We start from the raw sequence: 19,024 nt of genomic DNA on the forward strand, positions 1-19,024 counted from the left end.
ATGTGCATGAGTTCTCCATCTGAGTGGAGTTGAGATTTACCATGATTGTAGAGAAATAATCTGTGTTTACAAGATAGACCCCGTGGTTGAGACTGTGTCTCTTGCATCTTGCAGAACTCTCTGAAGTGCTCTGGACCATGGTGATGAAGACTGGCCTTCGCCAGGAAGGCTGGGGAGGACTCATCGGGGCCTTCATCATCTTTGCCGTGTTTGCTGTTCTGACAGTAGCCATCCTTCTCATCATGGAGGGCCTCTCGGCTTTCCTGCATGCCCTGCGGCTGCATTGGTAAGGACAGTCTTCCTGTAGAAGCTCAGGGTGGTGTAGGGAAAGAGGGCAGGCTGACAGTTTCATATCCCCACCTGCTGCATGATGTTAGTGACTTGCATGCCTTTTTGCAACCTTAGTTGAGTTGTCAGCTGGGATAATATTCAATGACGACATAAGACACGTTTCCATATATACTGGCTGCCCTATAATAAATGTTACTTTTCGTTTACTCCTCTTTTAAATATTAAACGCACATTTAAAATAAGTGACTTGTCCAAGCACAGGTGAGATGACAGGTCTGACTTGGGCTCCTAGAGTGTGTGCCGTGGCAATCTGGATGTTTGATGGGAGTTATAACCATAGAACAAGCTACTCGATGCCAAAGTGGAGACAGAGAGGGTACCGCAGTGAGGAAGGTGCTCACAGGAAGCCCTGGGTGTTTACAAAGTGTCCCCAGAGACTATCGGTGGACACGTAAGCTGAGGATGCACATGCATGCCCTCCAGCCACCCACACTGTCCTCAGCTTACACTGGTCTTTTCTACCCCCCTCTATGGTAGCTGATCACAAGAAAAGTTCTTATGCTTCTGCAATCAGTAGAAAGAATGCCCTGCCTCCATAGCCACGTCATTTCCCTCCATGCCACTGGGAACGTGAACTCTGAACATCACAAAACACAGATGATGGTCTGTGGTATTCACTCTGTAAGTTATAGACGGACAGACCTGTTTCTCCCACAATAGCACAGGCCCCACAATCGGGAGTCAGGTGACAACAGAGGCCATGCGTGACCTCAGGAACATCGAGGGCATCTTTGCTTGTGATGGAGGCAGGGTCAACATGGGAAGAGCTGCCAGTGTTGTGGTCCCTGAGGCCTGGAGGAATGAGGTGGGGGATGATGGTCAAGAGAAGGGCTTAAAAACCACCAGGATTCCCATGGCAGCCATCAGCCGGGGAGACTCCAGCAGGCCTTTCTGAACGTGTGCTTGATTTTCTACATGTTCTGCTTCTTCCTGCTGCATGCTGACCTCCAGCTTCTTATTTAATCCCCCTTTTTCTCATCCTTCCTCCCAACAACAGGGTGGAGTTCCAGAACAAGTTCTATGTCGGGGCTGGGTACAAGTTTTCTCCGTTCTCCTTTAAGCACATCCTGGACGGGACAGCTGAGGAGTAGGCTTTGCCTTTACCGCCTGCACCCGTGTCTGTGCCAATAAAGAAGTTCCGTCCTGTCTTTGATGTCAACCCATGCAAAGCCCTCAATGGAATGATTGTTCTCTGCCAGCTGGAAGCGTGGAGCTCTGTGTTTTTTGGTTCTAAGCCTGGGGATTCCATGTGACTTAACCACATCACAGAGGAGCTCCTCTCGAAAATCATTTTGACTTCACGTGGGGTTGTAATTATCAAGTAATAAAATGATTGGGAAATGAGTGGGGATGCTATACAGATATCTTCTTGCAAAATTTAAAGTATCATATTCCCCCAAACAAATATATGGGCCATTCACTTTTTCTTAAGATGTCTTTATTTGGAATTACCCTGTAACAATAGCATTGACAATTAGAGGCCAACACTGAACAATGGAGTCGCACAGCTAGTCCCAGAGAAGGATCATGTTCATTTTTCTCCCTCATTTCCCTCTTCCTCAAACACCTTTTCCCCTTGTTTAAGGCTTAGCATTACAAGATTAGGAATTTTCTCATGAATTTTCAGATGAGGAAGAACAGGTAATGTTCTCTCTCTGGGCGGGGCAGGGGGAGGCTGCCCCCAGGAGTCACTCTGCATTGCTAAATCCTGTGAAATGAAGCGTGACAATGTGGCACTGCTCATGGGCGCCATTGACCACAGGTGCATGTTCTGCTGGAGTAGCTGCAGAAAGATGCATATGCTCTGGAAACTTCTAGAAAGGGTGTACCAGGAGGGAGACATGGGACATGGTTACATAGTCGCCCATTGATCTTCAGTTCTGTGGGCCCAGAAGTTATTTCTTCGTCACCTGGACCATCAGAACCCTAAGAACCTGATAAAGAGTCTTTCCATCAACTGCTCTGTCTGACCCTAATCCCGGTGAATTATGACCGCTGTGGTAACTGTACTAGTAAAATCAAGTATTAACATTTTTGTAGGGCTTTACAATTTATGGGGTACTTCTAAGTGGTACCTTGTTTAGTTCCAAATTCTCACTGTCAGAAAAATTCCAAAAGAGCTGACCAAATTCGAAAGCACCTTTGGATGGGACTCTTTCTTTTAGCCCCCTCTTATCCTCTGTGTGGTGGGACTGACTGGCGCTTAGGGAGGTGGCAATGCTCCTCCCTAAAAGGAGGCTTCCTTGTCACCTTTCAATCCAATGTATGACCTGTCCAGCCCAGTTTAATCCACTGATTGGGTACTCAATAAATGTTCATTTAATGGGGTCAGTGGAAGAATGATAGTTGGAGAGATGTGCATGTTGGAGGTTCAACTCTGAGGTTTTATTGTGTACCCTCAGGCAGGAAAGGGGGTTGCTCCCCTCATTGCTAAATGGGGACAATGTCCTCCATTCTCTGGATTAGAAAGGGAGTGGCAAAGGCTGGACGAAGAGGGGATGCTTGGTCAGGGGTTGGTTGAATGGGGAACAGGCAGTACGAAAGTGGGCGTAAGTATGGCCCTTACTGCATGATCGCTGGAGAGTTTTAAGGTTCTCAACTCACTACTGCCCTTCAATAATAATAATAAAAAAATATGCCGTGCTTAGCCGGCCCCCAGCTGTGGCCAAAAGAAAAATGTTAGCAATTTCAAAACTTCCCTCTGCTGCTGGCCTGGGCCTCCTTTTAGAAATGCCCAAGCGTCCCTGAGAAGAGCATAGTCATTCCCAGGGGGTGGTCACCTTCTGTCTCAAGGACAGGTGTGACTTCCCCTTTAAAAAGGGATCATCAGGGGAGGGCTGCTGAGAAGGGGGTGTGCCCTACCTGCCACTCACCTGCCCAGGACCTGAGATTGTTCCTTAAAGAATCCTGTTGGGAGAGCTGAGGTGAAAGAGGCCCAGGGCCCAGGCTTCTTGGGAAGGGAGGCCTGGAAGCCCCCAGAAGCCTTCAGGGTCCCGCTGCCCCGTGAGACTCGGCTGTCACTGCAGTGACACAGAGGGCCTGAAGCACACGGAGGTAAGAAACCCTGTGGGGAGCAGAGATCTGCATCTGTGTTCGTGCTGTGTTGTGGGTGTGGTGGGGTGGGGCGGCGAGTGCACTATCATCATCATCATCATCATCATCGTCGTTGTTGTGATTATCATAGTCTTCAGTCACATGCTACTTTATTAGTGAATGGCTGAAGGCCAGTGGAACAAGAAAATTTTATTCTAAATTGATGATATTGTAAAACAAAGCCTCTCATACACACGCAAATTCACTGAAGAAAAATCTACAGGGGTCCATTTTTTTCTGGCTGAAGAATTTAGCACATCCAAATGCAATCAATAAAATAAAATGTCATCCCATCCATAGAATTTCTATTAATGAAGTTTGAACAACATCTGAGCCTTTTTTGGAGTAAATCCTTAATCTATTCATTTTCTTCTCAGGTTGTTTAAGGTGGGTTATACAATGACTTTCCCATTGTGAGTTTTTGTTCTGGGGGAGAGAGGGAGAGAGAGAGAGAGAGAGAGAGAGAGAGAGAGAGAGAGAGAGAGAGAGAGAGAGAGAGAGAGAGTGTATTGATACTAGGGATGAAACCTAGGACCTGGTGCATGCTGGGCCTGTGCTCCCCGCCCCCAGCCATACCCCTAGCCCTCCCATTGTGGTTAAGGAACTGATGGCAAGGGATGCAAAGTGTATTTCTCCATGTTATTCCCTGTTTTCCTTAGTTGGTCTAGTTGATCCATCCTTTCTTTCTTCCCCTCTCCCTCCCTTCCCCTCCTTCCCTCCCTCCATCCCTCCATCCCTCCATCCCTCCCTCCCTTCCTTTGGATTTAGACTGACTTAGGGAACCAAAGAAGGGATGTCAACTCAGCCTCTCCATTTCAGAGTTAGAATTGCACATTTCTCTCTCTCTCTCTCTCTCTCTCTCTGTAAGTTCCTTGAATCCATCTCTGAACTATTTTTGTCCTTTTCTTTCTTTATTAAACTTTTCACTGAAACTTCATAATAAATAAATAAATACTTTCCATATACACTTGATCAATTTTGAGTCCGTGTTCCAGTGTCCTCTGAATCATTTAGAATGTGAACCCTTTACGATGTGCAGGCATGAATGCTAAAATCCTGATGATCCATCAGTCGTCCACCCCCAACATGCCCCACCAAACATGCCCCATCTTGTTGGAAACCGTGTGTAATCTAATCGGGCAGAGACGAGACCTTCCATGTTGCCAATTATCTTGTACATTTGCTTCTTCCATCCCTTGGCAATCTCCTCTGATGCTGTGCCCTCATCTGGGCCTTGACCATCTTCACGCTGTGTGCTTAAGGAAGATGGGATGTTCTCAAGGGTGCAGTGTGCACACCTTGAGAGACCAAAGCAGGAGGATTGCAAGTTTGAGATCAGCTTCAGCAATTTAGCAAGACCCACATCAAAATAAAGTTAAAAGGGCTGGGAATGTAGCACAATGGTAAAGCTCCTGGGTTCAATCCCCAGTGAAAAGGAGGAGGAGGAGGGTAGGGGGAAGAAGGGGGGAGGGGAGGGGGAGGGGGAGGAGGAGCTCCAACAGGGCCTTTGGAAGAATTGAAGTTTGGAAGCTAACTTATTTATTTATTTATTAATTTTTTTTTAGCTGTTGATGGGCCTTCGTTTTATTTGATTATTAATGTGTGGTGGGTGCTGTGAATCGAATCCAGTATCTCACACGCAGCAGGCAAGGGCTCTGCCACTGAGCTGCAACTCCAGCCCCTGGAAGCTTTTTCTTCCTCTAAAATAGAGTGATTCTGCCACATAAAGCAATGTAGAACAAAGAACATTTTTAGTGAAAAGCACCCATTTTTTTGTACTCCTCCTAAGATGAAGTGACTGGCCTGGGTGAATATCATCACAGGAGACACCTGGCTTGGAGAGGTCCCAGTCTTATTTCCCAGTAGGAACGTAGCAAGCGCGAGGGAGGGTGGACCAGCATCACTGACATTGACCCTTGAAATAAAATTGCCTCTTTTAGAAAACAAAGTAACTTTCTCCCTTGGGGAGGCCAGTATGTTCTAATGTCTGTGCAATATAGTGATAACGGCCCGAGGAGAGGCCTACTGCTCTTGGTGGGGTGGAACCCAGGCTGCATGCCGCCATGCCACGCTCTGCCATTGACTGCAGACCTTCTCCTCTCCCCTTTTCTCCCTGCCTCCCTTACTTTCTCTCTCTCTCTCTTCCCACATGCAATCACTAACCCTGTGGTCACTTACACACTTATCCCCAGTAAGTGATTATGGTGAAATTGTGGTAATCTCCTAGTTCCTTTATTCAGAGATAAGAAGCAGGGTCCCTTGTGTGCTCATGATGCAATGGGCCGGTGCCATATTTTACAAATACCATGTTCAATCCTGCCAATGTGCGGAAGAGGAAGTTTGTCAGTTGAGAATCACACAAATTGCCAAATATCAGAGACAGAAAATAACTGCAGTGGCACCCGCTCTTCCACCAATGCAACTTATTTAAGTTTCTCCAGGACCCTCACCACAATTGTTCCTGTTAACAAGATATCAGTCAAGATCTCTCCGAAGGGCTCAATGTGGTCAGATGCCGTGTTTCCTGTTCTCTGCTCCATCTTGCAAAAACTCAATTTAAGCGTGGACTTGGCGGACGTGCTCTGCTTTTGTGGTGTACCCTGTAAAATCCCCCTGCTGTTCTGAGAAACGGCACAATTGGCACCTTCTGAGAACTCAAAAGAAAAAGTTATTTTTATACTTCTATGTAAACTTCTGAAAATTATAAACTTCCAAGCTCCGCCCTCCAACCCCCCATCACGGGGTATAAAGTTCAAAGACTTTCTGGCATTCAGAGGGAAATTTGTTTTAGGTGAAAGCCTCCTCTGGACCGCGCTGCAGTCAACAGACCTGCTTCTTGCCAGTTCCTCCGGTGTCCAGCCTCATGTGTCCTACTTCATAACAGTGGCTTAAACCAGAGAGAGCTTAATTTTATTTTATTTTCTCATGTCGAAGGTGCCTGGAGCTGGGCAGTCCAAGCTGAAGGATGCCGCCCCAGTTCTTCCCTCTGGTCCACACCCAGCCAGCCTGCACACCTGTACCCCTGTGTGACCACCCACGATGCCAGCCGCAAAGCCAGCCACCCACTGGGATCTAGGGAGGAAGAGGCCAAAAGGGCTTTCCCCAGAAGCCCCTACAGCTGCAGGGCGTCCCAGCTCACCATCCCCAAGGCTCAAGGGCAGACCTGCCATCCGGAGGCCACTTCTCCCGCTTAGAGGTTGGGGCCAGTTCAAGCCAAATCTCACCAGACGCCAGTTTCCTACCTCTTCCCCTCCCTTTCCTGCTCCTTCTTCCTTCTTCCTCTGTTGAGACAGAGCTTCACTAAATTGACTAAATTGCTGCATCTGGCCTGGAACTTTGATCCTCCTGCTTCAGCCTCCCGAGTTGCTGGGACTACAGGTGTTTGCCACTGCATCCGGCTTCAATGTTTTTCATTTAAGAGCTTTAAGGCAATATTCTATGACAAGAATAGATTATAATGTGTTTAGCTACTTCTCTACTCGAGGGCATTTAGGTTGTATCCACTTCTTTTGTTGATTTAAGGTAACGGTGTGGTGACTGTCCTCATATCTGTATCTTTGCCCTCTTCTTTGACTATCCCAATTAGGATGAATCTGGGAGTGAAGTTGCTCAGTCAACATTCTGCCTAATTGCCTTCTAGAAAGGTTGCACCAATTTACACCCTTGGACTTACACGTGGTATAATCAATCTGAAATTTTTACAGGGATTGGACATGTAGTTCAGGGGTAAAGTGCTTGCCTAGCATGTGCAAGGTCCTGGGTTTGATCCCCAACAACACCACACACACAAAAAAGAAAATCAAGGAAAATGGTAACATTTTAAAGTTCTGTGGGTAAATTAGGTTGAACTTGCTTTCATAGATTTATCAGTCACGTATTTATTCTTCTTTATCGGTCCTACATGTCCTTGAGCCTCTATCTTTTTCTTCCTGACCTATAAGAGTTTTTATTTACATATGTGTTTCATATTCTGTTTTTTTAATTTACTGTTATTTAAATTTATAAAATTTTTATTGAAGCCATAAGCTGGTGTGCCATCCTCAAATAGTCAGATAAATTGTGACAGAAATAAACAATCTCCTGCTTTGACTTTGCCCATACCCAGAGAAATTTCTTTAGCCTTCTTGAGGATAACCTTTATAATTAAAACCACAAAATTATCCTTTTCTCTTGGTTTATCAACTCAGGATAGTATCAGTTATTACTTACTAAGGAAAATAATAATGTAGGTTATAATTTCCCTTCCTTTTTGCTCTCCTCCCAATATTTGCCTGTATCTTGTTTTTAGTTGTTTTCTCAGTTATTTTTGTGATGTGACCAGCCTACGTGGACTTCTCATTCAATTTGGAAGCCATAGCCAGGATACTGGCCTATAGTTATGGGCCTATAGTCCTACCTCACTGAGTTCCATCTCTCACCTTTGTTGTGGGTCAGTTGCTGTCCCCTTGTCAAAGATATCCACATTTTCACTCAGTTCTGAAACCACAACCAAATCGATGTGTTCTATTCTAAGTTGATGTTAAGCTTGAGAAGAATAAACAGCCTTTCACTTTTTTATGACCATGTAAACATCGCTCACTGTAGACCAAGTGTTAATGTGAAGATTACATTGATTTCTCTGGAGGTCCAAGGTCAGAGCCAACGGGAATTCTCTTTCCCTCTGTTTCATCTGTTGCCTAAAACCATGCCGCAGTGTCGGGTACTTCATGTTGTGGAAACAAGAGTTATGTCCTCTTCCGTCATCACAAGGTGTGGACTTAGGTATGTCTTTACAGGAGCAGCTTTGATTCAGGGGTAACTGGGAAGCCCCTTTGGCCAGGCCTGTGGGACAAGTCACCTCTCCTTATTGAGAGAAGGCATCTGTGTGGGGTAATTATGACCCTGGAGTTGCATGATCAGGCTCACACCCAACTAAAACATTTTGCTCCGTGGTAAGTGGCATACACTTTGGGTTTCTTGCCACTCAATACATAACACCAGTTTTGCTGGAAAGTTTTTCATCAATTTTTTAAGATACAAAGATTTATTTTTCATTGTTGCAATTGTTAAACGTAGACTGTCATGAGATCCGAAAACATGTCTGGTAGAAGAGATTGAGTGTTGATTGAAGACTGAGCTAATTGTTATGTGTTTTAATTGCGACTAAACTCAAAATGAATTTACTGAGATTTAAAAAAATTATTTTCCCACCAAAATAAAATGTTTTATTCTCTAACATTAAAAGTGGACAGAATCCGTTTGGTTTGTTATTATGAATTTTTTAAAATATTTTTTAGTTGTGGATGGACACATGATTTTATTTTATTTATTTATTTTTTATGTGGTGCTGAGGATCAAACCCAGTGCCTTGCATGTACTAGATGAGCACTGTACTGCTGAGCCACAACCCCAGCCCTGTTATCATGATTGATTTTACTTTTTTTTTTTTTTTTTGGTTGAGGGATCTAACTCAGAGGCTCTCAACTATTGAGGCACATCTACAGCCCTATTTCATACTTAATTTAGAGTCAAGGTCTCACTAAGTTTGCTTAGTGCCTCACTGTTGCTGAGGCTGACTTTGAACTTGTGATCCTCCTGCCTCAGCCTCCCAAGCCATTGGGATTACAGGTGTGTGCCACCATACCTGGCTGTTTTACTATTTTTTAAAGTTTTTTTTTTTAAAAAAAAACAAAAAACAGAAATATATAATTGATAAGTAAGAATAAACATATAATTGTTTAAAGAAATAAATTTTTAATTGCTATAACCCACAAACCATGAAGTTCACCATTTTAATTTTATGTTTGTGGTGCTGGGATTGATCCCAAACCTTCATATGTGCCAGGTAAATGTTCTCCCACTAAGCTCCACCCTCAGCCCTTTTTATTTCATTTTGGGACATTTTTGCTCAGACTGGCCTTGAACTTGCCATCTTCCTGCCTCAGCCTTCTGAGTAGCTAGGACATAGCCATGCCCCACTGTGTCCGGCCCATGAAAGTTTTGAATTTTGATTAAGTCCAAATTATCTATATATTTTTTTTATTACCTGTGCTTTGGTGTTGTACTTAAGAAATCATTCCCTGATCCATGATTATGAACATAATCACTGATATTTTCTTCCAAAGATTTTACAGTTTTAGACCTTAAACTTAGATCTTTATCCCATTTTATGTTAATGTTAGTGTATGGTATAAATTAAGGGTCCAACTTCATTCTTTTACATGTGGATATCCAGTTTTCCTGGCACCATGTGTCAAATGATTGTCCTTTGATCACAAAAGGGAGAAGGGACTTCAACTGTGCCATGAAAGGTTCTTGACTTGGACCACAGAAAGGAATTTCAGGATGCAGCAGAAGAGGCACAGACAAAGGCTTATTTAAGAAAGCAAAGCTATTTGTTTAGGAAAACTAGGAATGGTGCAGGATGCACACTCCATTCAGGGCTTGAGAGTGGGATGCACTGTTGAGGTGTTGGGTTCTTTCTTCTAAGGAAATTGAAACCAGTGAATGCGGGGCCGACGTCAGCCTGGTGGGCTCCGTTCTCCTCCACCCAGAGCCTAGGGCGGGCTCCTGGGTGATGCCACTCAGTCAATGCATGAGAAAGATGCCCAGATCACGGGTCCCTAACAGTGTTTTCCCTTGGTCTTATTTAGTGGAAAGAAAATAAGTTGCAATAACTAGCAAAGTCATCTGGACTCACTCTACTTTAAGATTCAAGAACTCTTATGAATTCTGGCCTGGAAGAAAACACACTTGGGGAGTAAAGGTGGGGTGTTCAGGGAGCTTCTCAGATTTAAAGCGACAGTGTCTTTCCCCTCCTGTAGCCTCCTTCCCCCATCCTATTTCTTCTGTCTTACTCACCTTTGAAGTCTCTCCCATCTACAAACAGGAGGCCATTGCCAACATTTCACACGTTGGTTTTCCTGTAAACACTTTATTTATATAAAAAAGTCACCAAATGAAGGACACCCCTCAAAAGTGATCTGGACAGTGTCTAGAGGAGGCCATAGTTCTGGACCTGAGGGTCCTCAGGGTTTTCAGGCTCCTGCGTGGGCCGAGAGACCAATCAGTGCAGCTTTTTTTCACTATGTGAAAATAACAAATTTCCATACTTTCAAAGTCTCCTTTGGGAGAGAGGATTTCATGGACTATTTCTGAGTATTATTGATCTCTCTCCCCACTGGGAATGTTTGTCTCCCTGACAGCATGTTTTTTTTTTTAAATTTTACAAAGAATATCTATACCACAGCATCATTGTTTTGATGTCTGCCTTTTGTGTCTCCAGCTAGATTAAAAATTTCTCAGGGCAGAGAGCATGTCGGACCCTTCTTTGAAGTCTTCCTAGGAGCCCACGCAACACCAGGCATAGCTGGCATCTGGAAGACATTAATGACCTCGGTGTGCTCCTACAGGCACTGTTCTGTGGCTATTTTAATGTTCTGGGAAGAGGAGAACTTTGTTTCTGTTCTTCTTTTTAAAACCCATTTCTTTAAAATTTTTGTTTTAATTAGGTATATATGACAGCAGAATGTACTTTGATTCATTGTACACAATTGCAGCCCAAGTTTTCATTTCCCTGCTTTGCACCATTACCTAGGGTAATGATGTCCATTTCATTCCACCATCTTTCCTATCCCCATGCCCCCTCCACACCCCTCCCTCTCCTTTGCTCATCAAACTCCTCCATTTTCCCCATGTCCTCCCCCCACTCTGCCATTATGGATCAGCATCTACTTATCAAAGAAAACATTTGGCCTTTGTTTTTTTTGGGATTGGCTTACTTCACTTAGCATGGTATTCTCCAACTCCATCCATTTACCTGCAAATGCCATGATTTTGTTCTCTTTTAATGCTGAATAATATTCCATTGTGTATATACACTACAGTTTCTTTTTCCATTCATCTATTGAAAGGCATCTAGTTTGCTTCCACAGTTTAGCTATTGTGAATTGAGCTGCTATAAACATTGATATGGCTGCATTACTAGAGAATGCTGATTGTAAGTCCTGCTGGTTTTACTTTAAGTGTAGACCAAGGAGTCAACTGCTGGTTCCATTCTAAGTTTTCTAAGGAATCTCCATACTCTTTTCCAGATTGTTGCACCAATTTGCAGTGCCCCAGCAATGTATAAGTGTGTGTTTTCCCCCCCACACAAATCCTTGCCAACATTTATTGTTGTCTGTGTTCTTGATAACTGCCATTCTGACTGGCATGAGAGGAACTCTTTGAGTAGTTTAAAACCCATTTTATTGAGGTGTGGTTGACATGTAAAAATCTGTTCATGTCTCATATGCACAACTTGATGAGTTTTAGAGGTAAATATATACCTATGAAACCATCATGAAAATCTGTGCCATAAACCTAGACATTGATTCCAAAAATTTCCTCCAGTCTTCTTATTATTGTGTTAAGAACACTTAACATAAGATCTATGTATTTGGCAGTTTTAGGTGTACAGTACAGTGTTGTTAACTGTAGGCACTATGTCTGCGATATAGTAGCTCTCTAGGACTTTTCTGGGTTTTTTTTTTTTTTTTTTTTGGTACTGGGGATTGAACCCAGGGGTGCCTTACCACTGAACCACTTTCTATTTTAAGACAGAGTGTTTCTAAGTTGCTGAGCAAAACTTTGTACTCGTGTGTGTGTGTGTGTGTGTGTGTGTGTGTGTGTGTGTGGTGCTGGGGATTGAACCCAGGGCTTGTGCATGCCAGACAAGCACTCTACTGACTGAGTTATACCCCCAGCCCAACTTTGTAGTCTTTGTCTAATATCTTTTCGTTTCCCCTCCCTGCTCTGCCCTGGCAATCCCCATTCTACCCTGGGCTTTAATGAGTCTGACTGTTTTAGACTCCTCACAGCAGTGATGTAACAAAGTATTTGTCCTTCTGTGTCTGGCTCATTTCATTTAGTATCACGTGCCCCAGTTTTATCTATGTTGCTGCAAATAACGGAGTTTCCCTCTTTACATGGCTGAATACTGTTCCATCAGTGGACATACATTTTCTTTATCCATCAGCAGACATTTACATTTTGGGTTCTTTCCTTTATTTGCAGTGCTGGGGATTAAATCACATAGGTGAGGAAAATGCTCCACCTCTGAGCCACATCTCCAGGCCTTAACTATTGTGAACGGTGTTGCAATGTCTCATCAGGAGAATTAGCACTGTGAGATCTGCTGGTTTTACTTTGAATTTTGTGAGGAACCTCAGTACTGTTAGTACCAGTTTACATTCCCTCAAGCAGTGTACGTTCTCTTTTCCTCCACATCCTCACCAACACATTATTTCTCTTTTGTTTTGCTTTTAGTCCTGGGGATTGAGATATCATGAATACTAATAAAGTACTCTAGGTTGTCACTGAGCGACATCTAATGCTGTCATCAGTAATTCCTTAATATCACCAAACTTCCAAACTTCCTTTAATTTCCCTGATTTTCTCTATTGTTCATGAATCTTTTAAAAGTTGATTTGTTTCAGAGAGGATCCAAATAAGGTTCACCTAAGCATCTGCGAGTCTGTCCTGTTGCAGTCCGTGGTCCCCTCCTCTTGTGTGCTGGCCGTCTGTGTCGTGAGGAGGCCGTGCCGTTCATTCAGTGGAACTTGCCCCGTGCTTGGTTTCTCTGATGGCACCACGTGGTGTAGTTGAACAGCCGAAGCTTGACTGGATTCAGTTTCAGTTTCTGTGTATGAGGAGACTTCACGGGTGACGCGGTCTAGTCTGGTGGCTTCTCATCAGGAGCCACAAGCCCTCATCTGTCTCTCAGTTAGTGGCATTAGGATTCTTCAGTGGGTGCCGGTGGTACCGGTCTCATCGTCTTGTAGAAGAGTTCTCACCAGCCTTTTACCCACTAGTTTATCGGCCATTGGTGATTGTTGCCTAGATCCACTGTTTTGCTAGGAGTTATAAAATAGTGATAATTTAATTCCAGTCTTCCTTCTGCAAGGATTACCTGAAATTCAAGAATTTCAAAGTGCCCCTGAATTCAATCCCAGAACCAGAAAACAAACACCCCATAAAGTGAATTATGGGCTCCCACTTTTTTTGAGCACTTTGGTACATGCCAGGTATAGGTCAAGCACTTTCTCTGAACTGAGGCTTTTACCTCCTACACCAGCCTGACAAGTGTGATTATCATGCTATGTCCATTTTAGAGATGAGAAAACTGAGGTGTACAAAGGGCAAATTCCTTAAATCTACACACCTAGTAAGTAGTGAGGTCAAATTAAACACGGAGTGGTCTGGTTCCAAAGGCGATGTGTGAATGAGGGTAAAAATACTTAGAAGTTTTTGTTCAATGAAATGTTGCCCATGGTGTGCCTGGTACCTGTATGCGCTCTCATCGTACATACAGGTACCATTACATTTCTTTTTCCCCTCCCTGCAGTCCATCAGGGAGGCTGGAGGAATTGTGGTCATTTAGATGGCGGCCAAGCAGACGGAGCCCGTCACTGTCATCAGCCTTCGGAAGCTGAGCCTGGGGGTCCCAGAGCCGCAGCAGCAGCAAGGTGAGATCATCGAACACGTCCAGACTCGGCCTCGGTCCCCTGCCCACCATTTAGCTAGCTGTTGGAATAATGAGTGTCGTTTTCCAAGGGCTGCAGTGACCCCCAGGCATCCCCTCCTGCCAGCACCGCTCCTCACCCTCCATCTGCCTCCTTAGAGCTAAAGACGTTCACGGTGGAGGATGCGGTGGAGACCATCGGGTTTGGACGCTTCCACATTGCCCTGTTTCTGATCATGGGCAGCACCGGGGTGAGTGCTTCCTGGAGACCTTGAGCCTCCAAAGCTGACTTCTCAGGGTGGATCTCGAGGTTTTCTACTGGCCTCCAGCTGGGCTGACCATTGCAGGGCCTGGGAGGCGCGTGGAGGGCAGCAGGTGCGGGTGAGGGGGTCTGATCCCAAAACACTTCCTCCACCTGTGGCAGGTGTTTGGTAGGGAACAAATGAAGAGCTGTGTCTCTCCAAACCCACGTTGAAAACGTTCAGGGTTGCAGTCCTGGGAGACGGAGGAAGACCTTCGGCACCGGCGTCACCTGCTGTGATTGCAGACTCCAGGGCCCTCAAAGGCACTCCTGGGGGCTTCTTATTTACACCATGGGTCAAATGTGTTCCTTCAAAATCCAGGTGTGGCCAATGTGCTGCGAGATAAGGCCCCTAGGAGGGGAGGAGCCCACGAGGGTCCTGGGAGTCGGCCCTTTAAAAGAGGCTCCAGCCAGCAGCCTGCGCTGATTGCTATGGTGCCCCTTCCCCTCCGGAGGACAAGCTCTTGCCAAGCAGCAGAACCTGCCCGTGCTTTGATCTCAGACTTCCCAGCCTCCAGAACTGTGAGAAAAGAAAGTTCTGTTCCTTTTATTTTGAAACGGGGCCTCTCAATGTTACCCAGACTGGTCTGGACTCCTGGGCTCCGGTGATCCTCCTGCCTCAGCCTCCAAAGTAGCTGGGGCTTGCTTTTCATCTCCTTTGTTTTGGATTCTGCAGATTGAGCCCAGGGCGCTTTACCACTGAACTGCATCCCCAGGGCTTTTTTATTTTGAGACGGGATCTTGCTCAATTTGACCTTGAATTTGCAATCCTCCTGCCTCAGCCCAAGTCACTGGGGCTACAGGCGTGAGCCACAGTGCCCAGCTGAATTTCTGTTCTTTACCGGTTACCCAGTCTCAGGTATTTTGTTGTAGCAGCATCGATGGACTAAGACATTTACCAAATGCTGTTCTGAGGAAGGAAAAAGCTCAACTCCGAGGCTTTCAAACACTAGTGCTGTTTGTGAAACTGCAAGACCACAGCTGTTTCCTTGGTGTGTGGTGGTTTAAAGCCCCATACTGAGATGCGCAATGATAACAGGTGGACCGGCAGCTCTGAGTTATGTGGTGGGCCCTGTGGTTTGGGGTGGGGGGTAAAGGTTCCCAAGAGGGAAACCAGTGAGTGGCAGCCAACGGTCTAAGGAAGAGTCTGGAGGGACGGAGGAGGCAGGGAAGCTGAAGCATTTCTCAGAAGCTCTGCGCTCTCTGGAAACCATCTCATGTACAAGATTCTGTCCTGGCCCTACTTTGACACTAATTGACAATAGAACTTAGGACGTTTTCTTACGTGTAAGGCGAAGTCTCTCATAGGTTCCATATTTTTAAGATTGCACACTCAAGGGACAAGAAGGTGTGACAGGGTAGGACTTTACCACCCACTCTCTCCCAGCTTCAGAACATCTCAGAGTGACCTGGCTTCTGTTTCAATTCCCCTGAGTCCACATGCAAGGAGGGGCCCTTTGCCAGACCACCCCATCCTCCCTCCCTCTCACAAAGGAGCCAGAACTGTTTATCCGAATGCAGCAACAGAGCCCTTTACCTGGGTCAAGAAGGACGCTTTGGATGGGATCCTCTCATGAGAGTGGCTGTGTGCACAATGACAGGCTGTGGCCGCCCCTGGCCCCACCTCTCCACACCTGACTGTCGGCCCTCTTTATGGTTTTGATCAGAGGCAGTTGGAGCAGCACTTGGGGCTCAGGGCCTCATGCGACTGGGACGTAGTGTCATAGCACCCTCGGCGCTGAGCAGCCTCAGCCCACCATCAGGAGGGTCCTGGTCTTCTCTCCACTCTTCCACGAGTTCTTCTAAGATCTGCACAATAAAGCTCACCCATGAACCCCAGCTTGGCTCCTGGCAGGTTCCTCTTCCCTAAGGTTGTTGGGAGGTGGTGGGGGGGAGAGTTTTATTCCTTATTGGTTTATTTCCTTCTAGGTCTCTGTGGAGGAGTGGCATCCTGCTCTCTGTGCCGAGGGAGATAGGTTTAGTAAATCAAACATCCTTAGACAGTCATGCTGGGTTTTGTCTATTTGTTTGCCATACTGAGAATTTAACTCGGGGCCTTGTGCATGTAGCTGTATCCCTGAGCTACACCATCTCCCAGCCCTATTTTTTTTTTTTTTTTAATTTGAGACAGGAGCTTGCTAAGTTTCCCAGGCCGGTCTAGAACTTAAGATCCTCCTGCCTCGACCTCCTGAGTAGCTGGGATTACAGGTGTGGCCACTGTACCTGGCTGGTGTGGTGTGCTGTCTTATTCTGGATACTTTCTGACCCAAAACAAGCCAGTCATCTTAACTCTGAACGAGACTGTAATCCCTAAGGGAAGATAAGACATAATGATACACTTGAACTCCCCCACCCAGGTTGATATCACTCTACCCATTTCATCCCAGATCTCCCATTACACAGATACCAGTGGAATTATAATAAGTAACTCATGGATAGCCTGGCACTACCCCAAATAAGTCCATCTCCTTTCCCCTCCTGATACAATGATGTCAATGTTCATTCCTGCCACCAGACGTGTAATTTCACAAGTATCTGGACTACTGGCAAGTCACACAATTCTAGTCCCAGTGATGTGGAGGCTGAAGTGAGAGAATCCCCCGAGTCCAGGAATTCGAGGCCAGCCTGGGTAACGGACCTCATCTCAAAAACCAGCCTTGGATTCATTTTCGATTTGTTCTTGTGGATTATCCTGTACCTGATTCCTACTCTCTCTTTCTGTTTATATTTTTGATTCTTTATTAGCATCTACTTCCTTTTCCTGGGAGATAAATTAATCTGCAATGGATTGCAGGGTATGAATAGCAGAACATATTCAATACTTATTGAAATATTTAGTAGCACACCCCACACGGCTGACTATTCTTTCCCAGTGTGAACTTATATTGTACTATTAATTGCTTTGTTGTCCAGCTTTTGTGAATCTTCCCAGCCTCTTGAGATCAGAGACTATTTCACAGATCAGTTTGCAAGGGGTGTGCCCTGCTGTCCTCAGGGATAGGTGCAAGGGGCAGAGCTGGTTAATGTGGAGGCTGGTGGTTGGCCCGGCGGGTCCACTAGCTGAGGGACTGGCCCCACACAGCATTCTCACAGGATTAATGCAAATACAGAGGGCAGCAAAATCACAAGTGAATACATGTCACAAAACTTTGGGGTCCCTCTCAAGTTGTTCAAACCAAAATTATTACGTCACGAGAACCATAGTTCTGTAGTTCTGTATCCATCTGACTTTGCGCGTGGTCCTCAATATGTGCTCTCTAAATGAAGGAGGGAAGGAAGAAAAATTAGGACTTGGAAGGGAGAGAGAAGACGGGCAGAGGTGGGAGGAAGTGACAACAAGCTGGCACTTAGACATGGCATTATGTCCCTCCTCTTTAAGGTTGTCGAGGCCATGGAGATCATGTTAATAGCTGTTGTGTCTCCTGTCATCCGCTGTGAATGGCAACTGGAGAATTGGCAGGTGGCATTTGTGACCACGGTGAGTATCTGCTTCCTGTGCCAGGAATGAGCTAACCGAGGGCCTGGGCACCCTTTCCTCCACTCCACAGGGCTGAGAGCCAAGAGACGCCTTACCACAGGGAGTGTTGGCGCCTAACACTCACTGGTTTTGAGGCCAAAGCTAACATTTGATGCTTTTCTCCTTCCCACGGGGGTGCATGACCTTGATCTGCTTGCATTCCAGCCTCGAGCAAGAGCCCAGAGAAGGGAGAGTCGGAGGACCCTTGCATCACGAGTTCATTGTGGGCTAAAGTTGGGTGACCAGGAAGCTAAACAGTTGAAACTTAGTGACTTAGCAAATACCCTCTTTGAATTATGGCTCATTTGACTTTTCTCAAAGACCATTATGAATAGCCTTATGAATCGTGTGACCCAATTTTGCTACAAAGTGTTATTAAGCATATTACCTATCATTCTTTCAAAAAGCAGGTAGTAAGTACCAATTAATTACTAGTAGACTGTGTACGTGTGTGTGTGTGTGTGTGTGTGTGTGTGTGTATACACACACAAAGGTGCCCAAGCCAGGGGTGTCTGTTTTGGAGGCTACAGAAAGTTCCAAATTGCTCAAGCAGAAAGGGAAAATCGGGAGAAACTGGAGGTGAGTTTTCCTTCATGGAAGGTGCCAGAAGTGCCTCCAGTCTTCATAGACCCCATTCTGTCTAAGCACTGTTCCCCAACATTGGGCCAAATTGTAAAAACCTTCCAAGCAAGATATATTTGACATGATTATGTATAAGTTTTCAAATTACCATTTTGTAGAACAAAAATCAATTTTATGTAAAAGCATTATTTTTATTTATTTCTAATTCTAATTTGTTATATATGATAGCAGAATGCATTACAATTCATATTACACACATAGAGCAGGTTGTACACAAAGTAGAGTCACATTACTCATGTCTTCATACATGTACTTAGGGTAATGGATGTCCATCTCATTCCACCATCTTTCCTCCTACCTGCCCCTCCTTTCCCCTCCCAACCCTTTGTCCTATCTAGAGTTTGTCTAATCCTCCCAGCTCCCGCTCCCAACCCCACAATGAATCAGCCTCCTTCTATCAGAGAAAACATTTTTCATTTGGTTTTTAGGGATTGGCTAACTTCCCTTAGCATTATGTTCTCCAACTCCATTCATTTACCTGAAAATGTCATGATTTTATCCTCTTTTATTGCCAAATAATATTCCATTGTGCATATATACCACATTTTCTTTATTCATTCATCTACTGAACGGCATCCTAGTTTGGTTTCACAGTTTAGCTATTGTAAATTGGGCTGCTATAAACATTGATGTGGCTGTG

General features: G+C 45.1%; 2 protein-coding genes across 2 annotated transcripts in view; both read left to right on the top strand.

The window, feature by feature from the left end:
• Atp6v0a4 (ATPase H+ transporting V0 subunit a4) overlaps nt 1-1,442 on the top strand; it is a 43,827-nt gene extending 42,385 nt beyond the window's left edge. The window contains exons 19-20 of the mRNA XM_026398574.2: nt 115-286; nt 1,349-1,442. Of these exons, the coding sequence (XP_026254359.2) occupies nt 115-286; nt 1,349-1,442 (266 nt within the window). The remainder of the gene's footprint in view (nt 1-114; nt 287-1,348) is intronic.
• Nucleotides 1,443-13,843: 12,401 nt separating this feature from the next.
• Nucleotides 13,844-19,024, top strand: part of Svopl (SVOP like) — a 48,367-nt gene continuing 43,186 nt past the window's right edge. Inside the window, exons 1-3 of the mRNA XM_026398544.2 lie at nt 13,844-13,928; nt 14,084-14,175; nt 17,605-17,703. Coding sequence (XP_026254329.2) covers nt 13,844-13,928; nt 14,084-14,175; nt 17,605-17,703 — 276 coding nt within the window. The remainder of the gene's footprint in view (nt 13,929-14,083; nt 14,176-17,604; nt 17,704-19,024) is intronic.

This window comes from Urocitellus parryii, chromosome 3 (assembly GCF_045843805.1).
Source record: "Urocitellus parryii isolate mUroPar1 chromosome 3, mUroPar1.hap1, whole genome shotgun sequence".
Lineage (NCBI taxonomy): Eukaryota > Metazoa > Chordata > Mammalia > Rodentia > Sciuridae > Urocitellus > Urocitellus parryii.